This window comes from Hypanus sabinus, chromosome 1 (assembly GCF_030144855.1).
Source record: "Hypanus sabinus isolate sHypSab1 chromosome 1, sHypSab1.hap1, whole genome shotgun sequence".
In the NCBI taxonomy this organism is placed as follows: Eukaryota; Metazoa; Chordata; class Chondrichthyes; order Myliobatiformes; family Dasyatidae; genus Hypanus; species Hypanus sabinus.
The window spans coordinates 113,785,207-113,804,970 of NC_082706.1; the positions used below are offsets into that span (position 1 = coordinate 113,785,207).

Here is a 19,764-nt window from a genome sequence, read left to right on the forward strand (position 1 = left end):
GCCACTTCAATAGAAAGTAAAAGGCAGCGTGTTTTGTAAATGACATGAGTGTTGATGTACAAAGAAACTTGACTTTCTGTGTCAGTCACTGAGAGTAAACATGCAGATGAAACAAGTAGTAATATGTTGGCCTTCATAGCAAGAGGATTTGAGAAGAAAGGCCAGAGTACCTTGTTACAATTACACAGGGCTTTAGTGATCCTATTCTTACGTTTAGTTTTAGCCTGCTTACCTAGGAAAGGACAAATGTGCCACAGAGGGAGTGCAACAGGGCATCATCTGACTGATTCTTGGCTTGGTGAGAGTGCCATATCAGAGGAAATTAGGTCAACATGTCTGCCTTCACTAGAAGTTTGAAGAATGGGAGGAGATCTAAGTAAAATTTACAAAATGTTGACACTGCTTGAGAAACTGGATGCAAGAATGATGTTGCCCTTGGTTAAAAAGTCTAGAATAATTTGGAGATTATGGGGGCAAGAAGTTTATGGCTAGGGTGAGGGGAAAAAGACAATGATGAACTTGTGGAATTGATACCAATGAGCCTGTGCTGAATAAATTTAAGAGGGAGATTTATATATTTATAAATATAAATGGGATCAAGAGGTTAGGAAGAGACCTGTAAAATGGCATTAAGATAGAGCAAGCTGCAAAATCAAATGGCCTATACCTTCTGCTATTTCCTGTGTGTTTATGTTATGCCCCATGTTTATCAGGTGAAATGAGGTTAGTGGGCATTTGGGAATTGGTTCTCTCATTCTAGAATAAGATTTAATGAGGACATATTAGTGACTGTCTATAGAGCTGTAAGGATTCCTACACTTAATTTTCTGACAGAAGGTTACCAGTGAATACCCAAATACAGTTTAAAATCAGAGACTTCATGGAGACTAGAAGCTCTGGCAAACTTCCTCATCTGGAATGCTTGAAGAAACTGCAGCAGGAGATTTTCTCCATTGACCTGGAACAATTTTGAAGTGCTCAGGATATTTCTGGTAGAAGTGTTACGTTACATTTGTGATATCCTGATGCAGAATCTCAATCCGAAATGTCAACAATTCTATTCCCCCACAAGTGCTTCTCAACCCGCTGAGTTCTGCTCCATGTTCCAGCAGCAAAAATCTCTTGAGTCTCTATTGATTATGTTTTGAGAGCTTTGAAAACTTGCTAATCTAAGAGCCACAGCTTATCCAGCTGTTAAAAGTTCTTTAAACCGTTTCATAAACAAGCTTTGTAAATGTTTAGCTCTTGTGCCTGTGATTAGCTCACTGCTGGCTGTAATGTAAACAATGCCCATTTTCCTGAAGCCACAGCCCATGTATAGCAGTTTAATAAAAATGTGAATATATTTACATGGGGTAACTATCTGTTACCCTTACTAGTGGAAATCCATGCCATGATGCAGGATCCCACAACTTTAGTGGTAACATTTGCTGTAACTTCTGATAGGGAAGGTTCTGCAAGATGAATGCAAAATCTTTCTGTGGGTTATTGGGAAGTGTTATCAGCTTATGACTGACTACAAATTCTGGGCCATAATGTTTTCATTCAGTATTTCTCTTTTCACCTTTATAATATCAATCATTAGTGTATGTGCAGCATCATGTAACTATACCCTGTTTCTTGGGATTTTCAGTATAAAGAAAAGATTTTCACCACATCTAAAGATAGAGGGAATGATCACAATTTACAAAGCTTTACATTGGGAGATGACATGGACAAAGGAATTCCTTGCAAAAACAAACATTAAGAGTTTGCAGTCAGGAGCTATATTGCTATTCACTCAAATTGTACAATAACTTGAAAATGTTCCTTTTCTTTTTTATTTAGTTGACATACGGGAAATTAAGGAAATTCGACCTGGGAAGAACTCAAGAGATTTTGAGCGTTATCCAGATGAAGCACGGAAACTGGATAGCAACCTGTGTTTTGTCATTCTCTATGGAATGGAATTCAGACTGAAAACACTAAGCGTTTCAGGTAAATTATTTTGATTATAAGACTGTTATCTAGGCTGACTCCCATCCACCCACAAGATTAGGAATTCCTCATTTTTTAAACAAGCAGTTTAGAGTCAATTGCAAAATAAATCAGATTAGATTAACTCAGATCTGTGGAATAAAGGTCCTTTAACTTTGGCCTAGTAAGGAGCAGAACTCCAGAACTCAGAGAAAAATGAAAGGAGGTTATAAAAAATATTAAAAAGTCACCTAAATAGACAAGAAGTTTAAATGACATGACACGTTTTCATTTACAGTATGAAGTTATAGGCATGTAACTATAGAGGCATTGATTAGAGGCTTCTAATAATATAGCAGCCTTGACAAAAAAACATGGGCTGGCTGTTGGGGAACTATATGTAGCCTATGACCTACAGTATTTCCTGAATGTGCATCCATCTTTCAATGCTTGATGGAAAACATAACCCCTGGTTAATTTTTCACAGAACACTGAAACCCATCATTGTCTATTTCTATCGCCTGAAGATTATCTAATGTACAATCCAAGCTGAACTGATGTATTAGCTACTCATTAAATAAATCTAGTGCTTTTTTCCTATCATCAGCTTATAATCACGCTCCAAGCACCCCTATTTGGCCAGAAGACATCAAGTTAATTAGATTCAACCCTCATTTTCAATCCAAACCATCAGAAACACTGCTTAACTTTCCCCTCTTCCTAACCCAGCAAGTCCAAGACCACTTGTAAAATCTTGACAGCAACTGAGCTGAGGTGAGCTAAGTTAAGAAAGGATCAGCTGGTTGCAAAATTGTTCTTGTTTGATGATGGACTTGTTGAGCTGAAAATCTGTTGAGTACTGTAAATACCTCATGTCTCAGTTCCACTTTGATTCATCCACCAGCAGCTGGGCCTTTAGAGAACCACATGGTCTGCAACTTATGCCAGGTACCTTGAAGTAATTTGTGATTCTTGGAAAAACATGTTGTGCTTCATTTACGGCAAGTTCTGAAAAAGCATCACAGTAGGTTAATATGTTAAAAAGTAGTTACACTGTGAGTGAGGATGAAGGTGTGTTATGTTCAAGAGCAAACCTTGCCATCTGCCTTTATACTTTGCCTTGGAGTGAGAAAGATGTAGATTAGTTTATCCCCAAACTAGGTGTTTGCACTAAATGCATTCTGGTATCACCTAATTCATATTGGATAGTCAAGAAACATTACCAGTAGAATGAGTCAATATAGCATTAGAAGTGTTTATGCACCCCATTTAGCTCCCAGGTTAATCAGACCTAAGGCCTGATGTCTGCAAATCTGAGAGTTCTGGGCCAAGGTCTAGAGATTGGAGCCCGGAGGTGGCCAGCAGTTGGTTGGAGGCCTTTCTGTGTAAACGGATGGGTGGGTCGGAAGGTAGGAAAGGAGTTTGTTCCAGTATTGCTTTGTTCTTGTTGCTTGTCTTTTTTCGCTGAATAAGATGGTCATGCTGTTTTGATGTTGGAATGTGTGGCAACTGTTGCGGCTGCCCCCAGCACATTCTTAAGTTGTGCTGATTATGAACACAAATGACTCATTTCATTTTATGTTATAGTATACTGTACATGCGATAACTAAATGAATCTAAACATTGGAGATTTATTTCCCAGGAACAAGAGCAGCAATGGAATCTGGGCTGATAGGTATCTTTATGCCTTTAGTAATAAGAAGGTGCATTGTGGACGGTGCATTGTTGCATTGGAAATCTGAGTGTCAAGAATCCAAAGCAAATCCCTGCCCTTTGCTTTCACACTTGCTAGCAATGAATCAGCCCACAGCTCACTGTGGACAGGCTGCTTCTGGGGGCTGGTGTTGGGAGGCCCAGCAAGGGTTGTTCAGCTTGGGGAGGGCAAGCTCCGGTTTGCAACCCAGCTGACACGGTGAGAGCTGGGGATAGTCCAGCTTCCCGGCACGATATTGGTCATTGGGTCATAGATTGATAGAGCAGGAAAACAGACCCTTCAGCCCACCAAATCTACACTAGCCATCATTCGCCCCTTCACGCTATTTGTACATTGATTCAATCCTTTAAATTCTCCATAGATACTCGTCAGCTTTGCCCAGATTTCACCAATCACCTATTCTCACCAAACATTACAGTGACAAATTAACATATCGTTCTTTTAGATCTGTGAGTGGATAGGAGCACTCAGAGGAAACCCACACGATCACAGTAAGGAAGTACAAATCTCACACAGACATCACCAGAGGTCAGGATGAACCTGGGTCTCTGGCACTGTGAGGCATCAGTGTTTCAGTGGAGCATAGGAGGCTGAGGGGTGACCCCATAGAAGTGTATATGATCACAAGGGTTATACACAGGGTGAATAGCCAGAATCCAAAACTAGATGTCATACACTCAGTGGCCACTTCATTAGGTGCTTCTTGTACCTAATGAAGTGGCCACTGGGTGTATTTTCATGGCTTTCCGCCGTTGTAGCCCATCTACTTCAAAGTTCAACGTGTGTGCTCAGAGATGCATTTTCTGCACATCATGTGACACGTGATTATATGAGTTACGTCATCTTCCAGTCTGGCCATTCTCCTCTAGCCTCTCTCATTAACTAGGTGTTTTTGTCCACAGAACTGTTTTGCACTGAATGTTTTTCTTTCCACACCATTCTCTGTGAACTCTGGAGACTGTTGTGTGTGAAAATCCTAGGAGATCAGCAGTTTCTGAGATACTCAAACCACCCTGACTGGCACCAACAATCATTTCATGGTCAAAATCACTTGGATCACATTTCTTCCCCATTCTGATGCTTGGTCTGAATGACAGCTGAATCTCTTGACCAGGTCTGCGTGCCTTTGTGCATTGAGTTGCTGCCATACAATTGGCTGATTAAAAATCTGCATTAATGCGCAGAAATGCAGGTGTACCTAGTAACGTGGTCACTGAGCATAGGTTTAAAGTGAGAAGGGAAAGAACTTTTTCAAAACAGGATGGTGAGTGTGTGGAACGAGCTGCCAGAGGTAGACATGAGTACCATTACCACATTTAAAAGCGATTTGGACAGTTTGTCAGAATGGATGAATTGTGCTGAAGCACCTTTTTTTCTGACCTGTATAACCCAATGACTCTATAAGTGCAGCAGGGATTTGTCACATAATTACAGGCTAGGAAGCTTGGAAAGGCTGGGATTAGTATGGAACATTGAGCATGGATTTGTTGATGGAAGATCCTGTCCAACTAACTTAATTGTTTTTTGAAGTTACATATTACAATGAAGAGAACTGTGCAGCTGTTGGCATTGTTCACCGGTTTGAAAGCTGATCCCATAGGATCCAGCTGGCATGTTGGATCCTAAATTGGCTTGGTAATGTGAGGTGTAGGGCTGTTTCTGTGAGTGGAAGCCTGTGATCAGTACTGTTTCACAGAAATCTGTGTGTGTTATGTATATTAAAAAATTACTTGGAATGCAAATGCAGGAGTAGGATTAATAAGTCTGCAAATAATTGGAAAATAATGGTGAGGAAGGTTGTGTTGGGCTACAATGAGATATATAAATTGGTAAAATAGGTGGAGCACTGGCTCTGAACTTAAACTCAATAATTGAAATTCATGTATTCTGAAAGATCTAACAATTGTAGGACATACACCAGGAATATAGAGCCCTGAGAAACAGAAGGACATTATTGTCTAATTGCACACATCACTAAAGGGGCAGCACAGATAGATAAGATGATAGGAAGACCTGAGGAGTGCTGGTTGCTACATCCTATAAAGGAGGAGATAGCACTGGTGAAGGTGTTGAAGATCTTTACCGGAATGTTTCCTGGTCTATCAGTTCTGAAGAGAGAATGGAGAGGCTGGGGGTGTTTTCCATGGACTGAAGGAGGTCGATGGGGTCCTGATACAGATCAAGTGTTTGGAAGTGGGATTAGAGTAGTTAGTGCTGATGGACAACATGAACATGGTAAACTGAGTGGCCCGTTTCCCTGCTGCATGACCCTATGACTAAAGCAGACCGTAAATATAAACATCTTCGGATTAATCCCATTGCGGTCTACAAATTAGCTAAATAGGTGATAGGAAAAGAAGGGGTTAAATCTTCCAGAAAGTGTTAGTTAAAATCTGTGGTATATCTGAACTGAACAGAAAAAAATAGATTTTACTGGATTGGACTAGTATAAAACCTTTGCAAGGTGAATAAATGAAGAGATGACCAAGGATATAAACTTAATGGATGATGTGATAAAACAAATAGAAAAGGGCTGAGTAAACTGTTGGGTGTTTCAGAAGCAAACTGTTATGATGCTAACAGATATTAATTCAAATGAGAATATGATACAGTGTAAGGAGCAATCATGGGAAAATAACCAAACTTGTCAATAAAGAAGTTCAAAGTTCAAACAACGTTTATTATAATAGTACGTATACATTATACAACCTTGAGATTCGCCTCCTAGTGAGCTGTCACCAAACAGAGAAATAGGATGACATCTTGCTGCAAAATTATTTACAAGTGCTGGGGATTTTCAGAGAAAGCCTTAAGAAAGAGACTAACACATCAGAAACTTGAAACTTTAGCCCATGATACCAACATCAATCCAGTTTGGGGAAAAGGCAAACTGATATGGATGAAATATCTGGTGTGAAAATAGTCTGTAGCAGAGATTTGGTTCATTTGTAGATAAAGGAGTAAAGGATAAGAGTAATGAGAGCAAGGAAGCTTTGCACAATGCCTGCCTGGCCTATGGATCCGACAAGTATTAATAGGGATAAAATGTAATACAGATGTGACCCTGGAGTCAGTATATTGCATGTTACATTAACCATACGGTCAAAGAGTCAAAGTCAATGTGAAAGCTCAAATGTTGAATATTAATTTAGTAGCCTGTAGAGGGAGTTAATTAACAACATCTTGTTTGGGGAGTTGTTGGAGATATTGGGAGAGTAAAATGGGATTAGTGTACTGTTCATATAAATGTGTGCTTGATGATCAATACAGAACTGGGGGCAAACAGCACTTTTCCAAATTATCTGATACCATCACTCCATGAATATTAAACAAAAGTAAATGAAATTTAGCCAGGAAAGCTAAAATATAAAATGAGAAGAGGAAATATATGGGGAATGGGACTGATGGGAGAAATCCGTGAGCCAATATAGACTCAATGGATCAAATGGCCTCCTTTTATGTTGGAAGAAAGCATGAAGAGTTATGAGATAGAAAGGAATATTAAATGAATTTGCAAGTATTTATTCAGACATTTATACAAGATGTTAAAAAAGGTGAAAGCATGGAGCTGCATGATAGCTGATCACTACAAATCAGAGATGGGGAGGAGGTCGGTGCCTGATGGAGTGATGGAGATTCATGGAGTGATGGTATTAGTACAGATGTACTGTTGATGTCCGTCACATATGTAATCAATGTTAGACTGCCAACAGTTGAAGATATAGCACCAACCTCATGTAAAATTGCTTGCAAAATCAGCGAAGTATTAAGTATTTTAAAATTTTATTTTGTTCTCTGACATCACATGTACTTCACTGGCAAAGTCAACATTTAATCCCCATCTCCAAGTGCTGTGAAGATGGTTGAGAGTTGCCTTTTGAACTTCTGAAGTCAAGGAAATGAAAGTATATTGCCAAGGAGCTGCTAGGTAAAGGGCTTGAGGATTCTGGCTATTGACAATGAAGGATATTTCCAATTTCAAGATAAGCTGGTGAGGAAGTCGCTGTTTGAGGCAACCTCTGCCTTGCTGTCTTTGCTGTTCTAGTTGGTAGTTGACATGTAATTCTAATATTGAAGAAGCCTTGGCATATTAACGAATTTCACAACATATGCTGGCGATGATAAATTTGATTCTGATGTTGTAAAGCACATTACAGATTAATGCACAGCCAACATGAAAACAATGAATAATGGTCATGGATAGGGAGACTATCAAGGAGCTTGCTTTGCTGTGGCAATGTTGAATATGTTCAGTGATCTTGGAGCTACTATCATCAGGTGATTGTCACAATCACGGATTCGGCAGCGCAGCAGATACGGCAATTGCACTTGTTAATATGCACGCATCAGCTAATTATTATTTCATTTTGATTTTATTTAACTCCATTCATTTTTTCATAGTGCTTGTCGAGACTTGAGCAAAGCACAGCAATGTTTTGCTGCCTGCTTGCATGCGGCTTTGCCTGAGAAATTGGACTGTCAAGTCAATTGACTCTGAAGACGAGCGGTATTTGTTTTATATTTAGTGATTCCTTTCAGCCGCAGTGTTGGCTTCATTTTCCATTTGAGAGTAATAGTTAATAGTCCTGTTTGGCCTGGCATTTATTGTTTTCCTTTCCCTCTAACTCTGTTCGCATTGGCGTCTGTGAACTATTGACCCGCTTCAGTCGCTCTCTCTCTCTCTCTCTCTCCCTCTCCCTCCCTCCTTGTGCCACATACGAACATACTGACAGTGATATGAAGACTATTTCATCACGCTTCCAGATTATGCCTTGTAAATGCAAAGTTTGGAGAAGCCAGGAGGCAAAGCACTCGAAGCAGGATACACAGCCTCTAACTTGCTGTTGGAATCACAATATTTATTACTGTTCCATTTAATTTCATCATGAAGACCATCTCCAGACCTGCACCCCACTCCAGGAAGTTAATGTTTGGGTTCCCTCAGTAAAAGTGAGAGCAAATATTTAAAATTTTGTTTTGGATATGTCTATGTCCTAGAATGTATGTGGCAGAGCCATAAAATTGGCTAAGTTAAAACCTGAATGTTGTCCAAGCCTTGCTGCATCCAGGCCTCATTTACTTAGGGAATTGTGTTGGATCCTAACGTTGTACAATCATCTATGAACATCTCATAGTAGGGAGCTCATTGTAGGCATTGCCCTGCAGAAACTCTGGGGCCTAACTAATTGTGCTAGGTGTGATTCTAGCCAGGGAAGTTGATTGTAATTTCTCTGGGTTTTTATGCTACACCGAGTTAAATGCTTCATTGATTTCAAGGGAAGAAACTCTTCCTCATCACATCATGTAATGGGGCTTGGAGCACAACATGAACATCTGTAAGCAGGTTAGAGATGAGCAAGTGCCAATTGGTAACACTGTTAACCAAGCCAGTCACTGCTTTATTGTGACTTCAGGGAAGTTGCTCAGTTGGTAAATTGAGCTGAATTGATCTTCCTTATGCAAGCAGGCATACCTAAGCAATGTTCAGTGTTGCAGTTGTACTGGAACAGTTTGGTCAGAGGTACAGTGAGATCTGAAGCTCAACTTAAGTATTAAAGACTCAGTATTGTTGGTCTCTATAATGGTTGCAAAGTCCAGTGCTTTGAGCTGTTCCCTTTCTAATACCACCATTTTTGTTGATTGCAACAAAATCCAAACAGCAATCAGATCCTCACTTCAGTTTTTCCACAACCCAGGTGTCCTCTGAGTTAATCTGAGGTGGCAGATGAGATTACAATGAATGATCTGACTCTACTTCTGACTTAATTCATGACTGAAAACCTCCAGCCTTATCTTAGTATTCATAATCTGGGCGACTTCACCACAGAGGCTGCGGATGTTGTTCGAAATGGGAGGAGGGTTCAAAGACTGAAGTATAGTTAAAATTGTATCATTTGTATTGTAATGTAAAAGGTTGAAACAGACTTGAAACTATTCAGCCCAACTTTCACTTTAAGTAATGTAGAATTTATTTTAAGTAGTGAAGTATCGAAGTAAGCATAGTATAGTAAGAGGGAATCTATGTAACCAGCAAGAAGGTTCTAGTCTAATAAATGGGGCCAAATTCTTCAAGATGGTGGCAGCTGTAATCTTATAATTTGGTTCATTTTCAACAAGGTTTTTGAGACCATATCATGAGTGATTAGTTCACAAGGTAGCAAACTAGTAAGATAAACTGAAATTTGAGTGAAGGTTACTTACAAATGGAACAGTCTCGACATGACAGGGAATCACTTACAGTGTGAAACAAGGAGAAGCTGATCTGACAATTACATCATGTCCTTCAAACTGCCAAGGTAACCCAAAGTATTAGACAACCAATGAAAAATTCTTAAGTGTAATCGCTGTTGTGAAGTAGCAACAACTAACTTGTGTATACACCACCTCTACAAAATGAGATGGTCTGCCATTCATAGTGAGTGTGATCTTTACCAAATTTCTACTTTCCATTGTCCTTATTCCTTTATATTTCAAATAGTTATGTATCCACCTTGAATCTGTTCAGCTACTCACCTCTGTAGCTGTCTGGAGAAAAGAATTATGAGGATTCATGACTCTGGGAGAAATTTCTCCTCATTTCTATCTTAAATAGGTAAGTTCTTGCTTTGAAGCTGTGGACTTGTTGTACTGAGTTACTCCATGAGGGAAAACACCCACTCAGCATCTGTAGCATCATTCTATTTCTTGTTACGAATGTGCCACAACTCTGAGGGGCTGAAGGGTACAAAGACGCCCCCTCCTTTTTGAGAATCACAAGATCACTATTAATTTGTGTCTGGGACCCAGGAAATGAGAGAGAATCCACAAGGTTTCGGAATGTGTCCTGGCCTCAGTGAGACAAAGCCACGGATAACGGCCATTGTCTCTTGGAGACGGAATTGTGTATTGAGTACTGTACTTTTCAGTGAAGCCCCTCGGGGGACAACCAGAGTGGTCTGGTTGAGGGATTGCATCATCCCAACCTAATTGACATCTGAGACCCCGTGAGTAAGGATAAAAGAGGGTCTGGGGAACAACCCCTTTAGACGCACCAGGAGAAACGCTGGAAAGCCAGTGACAGTGTTTTATAGCGAACGCCAGTGAGGACCCGTGTATGTCCTCCCTTGCCAGGGTAGCGGGCTCATCATGGAAGAATGGCTTAGCTAAAGGAGAGGCCACAAGTGAACGGCCACACCAACGAGACTCTAGCGGTTCGAAATCATAAAAAGGAAAGCCGGTAAGTTCCTAAAAATCTCTCTCTCTCCAACCAAAAGGCTGCAGCCTGAATGAACTGAGTGACTTTTATATTTCCATCGGACAATACATTATCCCCTAGACAACAATAAAGCTATTTCTTATTGATTATTATTATATCTGCATGTTTAGATTTAGTATTGACAACGTATATTATCTATATGTTTGCATTGATATTATTTTTGTGTATTTTTACGAATAAATACTGTTAAAAATAGTACCATCAGACTTCAACGGACCTCTCTATCTTTGCTGGTAAGTGACCCAGTTACAGAGTTCATAACATTCTGAACCTAATGTTTCAATAAGATCACCAACTTAATAAGATCACCTGTTTCGTAAGGCCAGTGATGTTGTTGGGGTGGAACTGGACTCGCTGACGGTGGTTTCTGAAAAGAGGATGCTGTCCAAGTTGCATGCCATCTTGGACAATGACTCCCATCCACTCCATATTGTACTGGTTAGGCACGGGAGTACATTCAGCCAGAGACTCATCCCACCAAGATGTAACACTGAGCGTCATAGGAAGTCATTCCTACCTGTGGCCATCAAACTTTACAACTCCTCCCTCGGAGTGTCAGACACCCTGAGCCCATAGGCTGGTCCTGGACTTACTTCCACTTGGCATGATTAACATTATTATTTAATTATTTATGGTTTTATATTGCTATATTTCTCTATTCTTGGTTGGTGCAGCTGTAATGAAACCCGATTTCCCTTGGGATCAATAAAGTATGTCTGTCTGTCTGTCAATGTGTAAAGATTGATTTCCAGGTTTCTGTGTACTAACTCACCAAGGCTTCTTGGATACCACTGAAATCCACAAACTGCATCAGCTGGAAAGAGAGAGGGAATAGGAACTTGGAACATCACCACTTCTGGTCTTCCCTCCAAATCGTACACCTTTCCAAACTGAGAAGAATGTATGTAATCAGCCTCTGTGGATTCTGGGATAAAATTCTGTCAAAGTATCAAATAATTTTCCTGTAATTCATTTTATTTAACAATCGGTTTAAATACTTGCTTATGTCTTAATAGTAAGGGGGAAATGTATATTTTGTTACTCATTTACACAGTGAACAAATACAATATTTAATACCCATACCTGACCCATAAGCACCTTATCCAGAAGAGACGGGTAAGGTTGTTAAATATTATTTCTTTGTTTGTGATATAAATGAATAACAAAATATATATATTTCTCTCAAACTAATAAGAAATTAACAAGAATTTAGACATTTGGTAAATAAAATGCAGGGAAATGTATTAACAGGAAGACATAAAATAGTTCATGAGAACACAAAATAAATGAGACCAAACTTACTAAAAATGCTATTTATTTACACAGCTCATCTCAGTAATGCATAGATCAACCTGCAAATTGATCTTATTTTAAAATGCACCTAAATAACAAATTGTACATCATACAGTATAAGACATAGATAATAAAGCTAATTCGGAGTTTTGAATTTCCTGTTCTACCATTAACATTGCACTAATAACAGCAAGACCTCAACCTCTCCTATACTTTTATATTCTTTAATTTACTCAATAATCCCCTGTTAAACTTTCCACAGGAAATTGTCTAATAGTCAATTGCTTAACTAATCTTTTATATCCAGTGCATAACAATAGTCACTGAACAATAGTTCAGTGTCTCTGTCTGGTGAATTGATGATGGAAATTTTAAATTGCAATTTTTTTTTTACTATTTGTGGTGTTCTTACTTTCATTATGTCGAACAGTTTTGCCCCTGTATAATCATGTAGTAGTTAGCATAACACTTTTCAGCGTCAGCAATTGGGGTTCAATTCCCACAGTTTATAAGGAGTTTGTATGTTCTTCCTGTGACTTGCGTGGGTTTCCTCTGGTATTCCTAATCCTCTCACATTCTAAAGACAAGCAGGTTATTAAGTCGTGGGCGTGCTATGTTAGTGCCATAAGTGTGGTGACACATGCGGTCTGCATGCAGCATATCCGCAGACTGTATTAGTTGTTGACGCAAACTACACATATAAAACCATAAGACATAGGAGCAGAATTAGGCCATTTGGTCCATCAAGTCTGTCATTTTAGCCATTTTTTCTCTCAGCCCCAGTCTCCTGCCTTCTCACTGTATCCCTTTATGCCCTGACCTATAAAGAATCTATCAACCTTTGCCTTAAATGTGCATAAAGACTTTTCTTTCACAGCAGCCACAAAATCCCACAGATTCACCACTCTCTGGCTGAACTCCTCATCTCCATTCTAAAATGATGCCCCTCTGTCCTGAGGCTATAGCCTTTGGTCATAGACTCTCCCACCGTAGGAAACATCCAAGTTTAGAGGGTTTGGTTTCTATCAACGCCTTTCACCATCCGATAGGTTTCAATGAGGTCACCCCTCATTCTTCTGAATTTCAATGAATGCAGCCCCAGAGCCATCAAACGCTCTTCATATGACAAGCCGTTCAAAGCTGAAATCATTTTCGTGAACCTCCTTTGAACCCTCTCCAGTTTCAGCACATCCTTTCTAAGACAAGGGGCCCAAAACTGCTCACAATACTCCAAGTGAGGCTTCACCTATGCCTTATAAAATCTCAACATTACTTCCCTGCTTTTATATTCTAGTCCTCATGAAATGAATTCCAATATCGCATTTACCTTCCTCACCACAGACTCAATCTGCAAATTAAACATGAGGGAATCCTGTACAAGGACTCCCAAGTCCCTTTGTGCCTCACATTTTTGTATTTTCTCACCATTTAGAAAATAGTCAACCCTTTTCATTTCTGCTACCAAAGTACATGACCATATACTTCCTGACACTATATTCCACTGTATATCACTGTACACCCAATATTTTGATGGATAAGTGACAAATAAAGCTGGTCCTATCTTATTTATCTGTACCTAATTCTGCTTCAATTCACTCTGTTTTCTCTATTTTTTTTCAGACATTAGTTAAATAAGTAGAGGGTTTGATTTTCCATTTCATTTAGATAAACAATATCCTACTGCCTTTCAATCTACATTTATTCGCTTCCATATCTAATTTGTTGGAGTGATAGTTTAATATAATGTTAGCAAGGTAAGCACAAGCAATTGTGCCAAGAGATATTCCAATTCAGGGGGGATTTGGTCCACCCCACAGCAGAATGGACTTGAGTTTATGAGTGTCACACAATAGCACCATCTGAAGTAGTAATAAGGAGAGACTATGTTATGTACATGACATAGAGGGAGAGAGGATAAGACCCAAGATATGACCAAGAGTCTGCATAAAGGTCTCTTTTGGCCATACAATATATGATTCATAGTCTGTGTGAATTCAAATGTTGTAATGGTTCAATTGCTCCCCTCAATATTTGCTATAATTGTTGCTTTTTCCAAATCTTATTGTCATATCTTTTTAGTTTTAAAAATAACTTGCATTATTTGAAATAGCTTCTCTGTTCTGCTCTCGGTCCTAATACAGAATATCGTAATCTTGGAAACTGTATAGCTCTGACAAATCAAATTGATGTTCAATCTGTGACTAATGAATCAATATCTGAAGCTATTTACTCTTTATTTATTTTAAGGTTCTCAAGGGGATAGAGCGAGTGATAATTTGAGATTTCCACAAATTCTAGAATAAGGAAAGTAATTCAATTTAGCAGATAGAAACTGCGCTGGCAATTTAAATTTAAATATTGTACATGGGAGTTGGGATATGTTGAATGCCCAGGGAGTCGGTGGAAGCAGCCAAGAGTTGCTAAATTTAATACGAATTAGGTGCTTAAATTATGTGAGTGAGAAAGAATATGTTTTGGGAATACCCCATTTTTCCTTTGTATTGATTCCATCTTAATTAATTCTCTTTACAATTATATGGTTTTTTTTTACTGGTTTACTGGATAACAGTAGATTAGGCAACAACACATCGTATGTAAAGTTATTCCTGGGCGTTGATTAAATTGTCTGCATAAATGTTAATAGGTTTGTGGAATCAAGGAATGATACGACAGTTTTTAGCTGTCCTGACCGTATGGATTAATCCTGGTTTTTAGACTTGCCCTATATGACTCTCTATTTTTTTCCCCTTCACGTATTTTTCAACATCTCTTTGAATTGATATTGTTTAGTCTGCTTCCACCACCTATCAGTTTGCAGATGACTTCAAGGTTGGCAGTGCAGTGGATAATGTGGAAGGTTGCCATAGGTTGTATAATGGGACATTGACAAGATGCAGGGCCAGGCTTGAGTAGTGGCAGAGAGAGTTCAACCCAGGGAAGTGTGAAGTGATTCACTTTGTGAGATCGAATTTGAAGGCAGAATACAGGGTTAATAGCAAGATTCTTAGCAGTGTGGAAGAACAGAACGATCTTGGAGTTCAAATCCATTGATCCTTAAAGTTGCTGTGCAAGTTGATGGGGTTGTTAAGAAGACGTATGATATGTTGGTCCTCATTAGTCAGGGGACTGAGTTCAAGAAGCATGAGGTAATGTTGCAGCACTATAAAACTCTGGTTAGACTATACTTTGAATATTGCATCCAATCCTGGTTGCCTCATTAAAGGGAGAATGTGGAAGCTTTAGAGAGCGTGCAGAGAAGATGTATGAGGATGGAACCTGGACTAAAGAGCATGTCTTATGAGGGAATGTTGAGCAAGCCTTTGGAGCAAAGAAAGATGAGAGGTATGTAAGATGAGAAGAAGCATAGATTGAGAGGACAGCCAGAAACTTTTCCCCAGAGGTAAAATGACTAATGGGGGGGGCATAATTTAAGATGATTTGAGGAAAATATAGGTGGAGTGTCAAAGGTAAGTTTTTTACACAGGGAATATTGGGCACATGGAATGTGCTGCCAGGGTTGGTAAATACACTGGGGATATTTAATAAACTCACAGGGATGACAGAAAAATGGAGAGTTATCTAAGAGATAAGGGTTAGATTAATAATAAAGTAGGCCCAACATTGTGGGCTTAAGGGCATAGACTATGCTGTTATGTTCAATATTCTATATTATATTCAGGTATTATGTTCAAGATCACAACAATTTTCAGGAAAAAGGAATGATTCTTAATGTCTGTCAGGCTCTCCCTAATCCCTCATTTTCTCTTACTCTTGGATGGTCCTTCCGGATTGAGGCTAACGTGTTTCCACCCTGGTTCTATGGGACCTGAGGTGATTGATGCAGCCATACAGAGATACAAAGTGAGAATGGGAATTGTCTCTTCAGTCCTTTGAGCCTGCTCCACAACTCGATAAGATCATGGCTCATCTGATTATAATCTTAACATTCCTGTTTAAATGAGGCAATTTTTGATTCATTTACCCACCAGAAACCTAGCTCTTGCTTAGAAGTATTCATACATTCTATTTTCCTCAGGAGGAATGGAATTCTATGGACTCACTACCCTCTGACTTAAATAGACAACATTTTATTTTCAGCAGTAGCCCCTAGTTATGGATTTTACCTCAGGTGAATCATCATTTCCACGTTGTCCATGCGAAGGCAGCTGAGGGTTGTATTTGTTTAGTTTGAAACCCCCTTTCACAGTCCATACAAACCCTGTCTGCCTGACTTTCCCTGATAATCAAATGTCACATTCAAGGATTGTTTAGGTCTCGTAAACCTTCTCCAAGCTGCTTCCAACCTATTTATACCCTTTCTTAAATCATAAAGCCAGCCGGTGCTGTAGTGGCATCTAGATTGGACATCGAGGCAAGTGGTCCGGGGTTTGAATCCAGCTGTCTCCTTGCATGCTTTCCGTCTGTGCTCAGTAGAGTGTCGTAAAAACAGAAAAAAGTGCTGAAGAATTGGCAAGGCTGCTGCCAGATGTGCTACATTCGTATTATAGTAGTATATACAGTATTGCAGATGTAGTGTTATCTACGTTTATGACCTTTATAGTGAAGCATGATCTATTTTTGGATTTGAGTTTCCTCACAATAACATTATGTTAGCTTTCCTGATTGTTTGTTGTACCTACATCCAAGCATTTTGTGGGCAGCTACATCTCTCTGCAATCTTGCACCACCTCCTTGTTATTTTCTTGACCAAGTGGATAATTTCACATTATATTCCATCTGAAGATCTTCACCCGACTTTCTCAACCTATCTCTATTCTCTCCTATCTATGGCTTCTTCCCTCCTTACTTTTGTTTCTGCTTCAGGTAAGTTTAGTAACCATACGTTAAGTGCCTTAACTATGCCCAATGCATTCAAATAATGCATTTGAATTATGCATTTCCATAATTGCATGTAATTATGCTGTACAACACTTGTAGTAGGAGATATCTGAATAGATAGGTAGATGGAAATTTTACAAGGCAGTTGGCATAATTGAAGATCCCAGCCATTCCAGACATTTTCCCTTCTCACCTCTGCCATTGGGTAGAAGCCTGATTGTTTCTGTCCCACTATGATTGGACTCTTGAATGGACCTCTTGCACGATGAGATGGAATCTTGACCTCACAGTCTACCTTGTTGTGGTCTTGCATTTTATTGTTTGCCTGCCCTACAGTTTCTCTGTAGCTTTTACACTTTCTTCCGCGTTGTCACTTTGCCTTGTTCTTCCTCGTGTCACTGTGTAATGATTTTGATCAAAATAGATATTGATCTAAGAGATTTTTCAAGAATGTAGAAATTAGAATCAGAATCAGGTTTATTATCACTGGCATACAGTATGTCGTGAAAGGTGTTGTTTTGCAGCAGCAGTATAGTTCAATACATCATTTAAAAATCAATCAATTACAAAAGGATATATATATATAATTAAATAAATAGTGCAAATAGAGAGTAAAAGAAATAGTGAGGTTGTGTACATTGTCCTTTCAGAAATCTGATGGTAGAGGTCTGATGGTGTGTGTCTTCAGGCTCCTGTGCCTCCTCCTTGCACGAAGCAATGAGAAGAGAGTGATGGGGATCCGTAATGATGGATGCTGCCTTTTAAAGATGTCCGTGATGCTGGGGAAACTCATGCCCATGATGGAGCTGGCTGAGGCTGAGTACTCTGTGGTTTCATCAGACTATAAAACATAGGAATAGACTTGGGCCATTCAGCCCATTGAGTCTGCTCCACTATTCCTCCATGGCTGATCGCGGATCCAACTCACCCCATACACCTGCCTTCCCGCCATGTTCTTTGAAGCCTTGACCAGTCTGGAAGCTATCAGCTTCATCCCTGGTATATTTTTAGTAAATCTCTACTGTACCCTGTGAGGCCTTGAGAATCATCTCAATATGTAATGTTCAGAATTCCATTCTATTATTTTAAGAATAAATAAAGATTTATAAAGATTTAGCATCTCTTCCTTGTTTTTAAACTCTCAAAGCCAATGGCCCTCTCTGGTTTTAAAAAGACTTTGTAACTTGCCTTATTTTCACTGATTTGATTGCAGACGCCTTAGGTTTCTCCTTTTCTGTGTCTCCTTTAAGTTGATTTGTTAATATAATATTATTTTTCCTCACACTTCCTACGATGTGTATCAATTCACAGCTGTGTTCATCACATTTTATCTGCAATGTGTCTGCCCATTTTACCATCTGTCAGTATCTTCATGCAGCTTATGCCTAGTCTTCTCCTTGTTTGTTGCCTATTCGAGGTATTTTCATCCTTCCTGGACTCTAAAATTACGGCCCATCCCTGGTTATATGGAAAGGAAAAGTAGTCATCAAACTGCTGTACAAGACACTTAAATTAACCGTTTGAGTCAAAGAACCTGTTACCTCCAATATTAACTCTGTTTCCCTTTCCACAGTTGCTGCCTGACCCCTGCTGAGCATTTCCAGCAGTTTTTGTTTTTTTTAATTTCAGATTTCCAGCACCTGCAGATTTTTGATATTCAACACCGTTGTACAACACTTTGAAGCATTCTTCTGTTGTTTACATAATTTATTGCTCTGCCATTAGCTACTGTAATATAGTCTTGCAAACAGAATCCCTTTAACTGCAAAAGCTTTAATTTTGTTCGCAAATTCAGCATGTGCTCCTTGTCTTGACCCGAAACCTCGACTGTACTCTTTTCCACAGATGCTGTCTGGCCTGCTGAGTTCCTCCAGCATTTTGTGTGTGTGCTCCTTGTCTGATGCCTTTCAAAAACCCAATCATACAAAGTACTTGCCAAAGAACTTCCCAATGGGGCAGTGTTATGTTTTGTATTTCCAAAACTAATTGAAAGGAAAACACTGGGAGCATGGTGATAAACATGTGTACTTTATTTTTACTTTAGTGAGGCAGTGGCATAATGACATATGCCATACACGTACCTTTACATCTAACTTGCAATAAATTATGTAAACAACAAGGAATGCTTAATCAAGCAATATATTTACAATATTACTCAAATATTACTGTAAATACACAACACTCTTCCCTGCTTACCTATAATCTCCAGCTCAATATAGAATTCATCTCAACTCCAGTATGTAATGTAATGCTTCCTAGTCATCTAGAACACAGTATACTGTTATAAACAACTACTATATAGCCGTTGACAGCATAATAAGTTTTAAATTGTTCCCATCAGGCATAAAGATTTAATCGCTGTGGAAGATTTCTTACTCTTGTGGGATAACGTCTTTCCTGACCAGGGTGGTCACTGCTTGGTAGGTGAGACTAATGGTTGTGGACCAGTCTCAGGTATTGGGTTGAATGGTGGTTGTAGGAGTTGACTGGGACTGCAGGAAGTGGTTCTGACAGATCGGGGCACCTTTCTTCCTTAAAAATTGGCTCAGCTTTTCTCGCCTTATTGTTGTGTCGTCTCCAAATGATGTCAGACTCCATCTCCACTTTAGAGCAGAGTGGTCCAGTTCTGTCAGTCTTTCCAAGTATCCACTTCTGATCATCTCTGTAGTCCCTTGCCAAGACTGATTGTCCAGGAGTGAAACATCAA

The 19,764-nt window shown here is 39.3% G+C and overlaps 1 protein-coding gene across 2 annotated transcripts in view; it reads left to right on the top strand.

Moving 5' to 3' along the window:
- The window catches only part of LOC132396783 (1-phosphatidylinositol 4,5-bisphosphate phosphodiesterase gamma-1-like), a 256,980-nt gene that overhangs the window by 101,153 nt on the left and 136,063 nt on the right, over positions 1 to 19,764 (top strand). For both annotated transcript variants that reach the window (XM_059974696.1, XM_059974691.1), the window contains one exon: positions 1,828 to 1,977. In XM_059974696.1, coding sequence (XP_059830679.1) covers positions 1,828 to 1,977 — 150 coding nt within the window. The remainder of the gene's footprint in view (positions 1 to 1,827; positions 1,978 to 19,764) is intronic.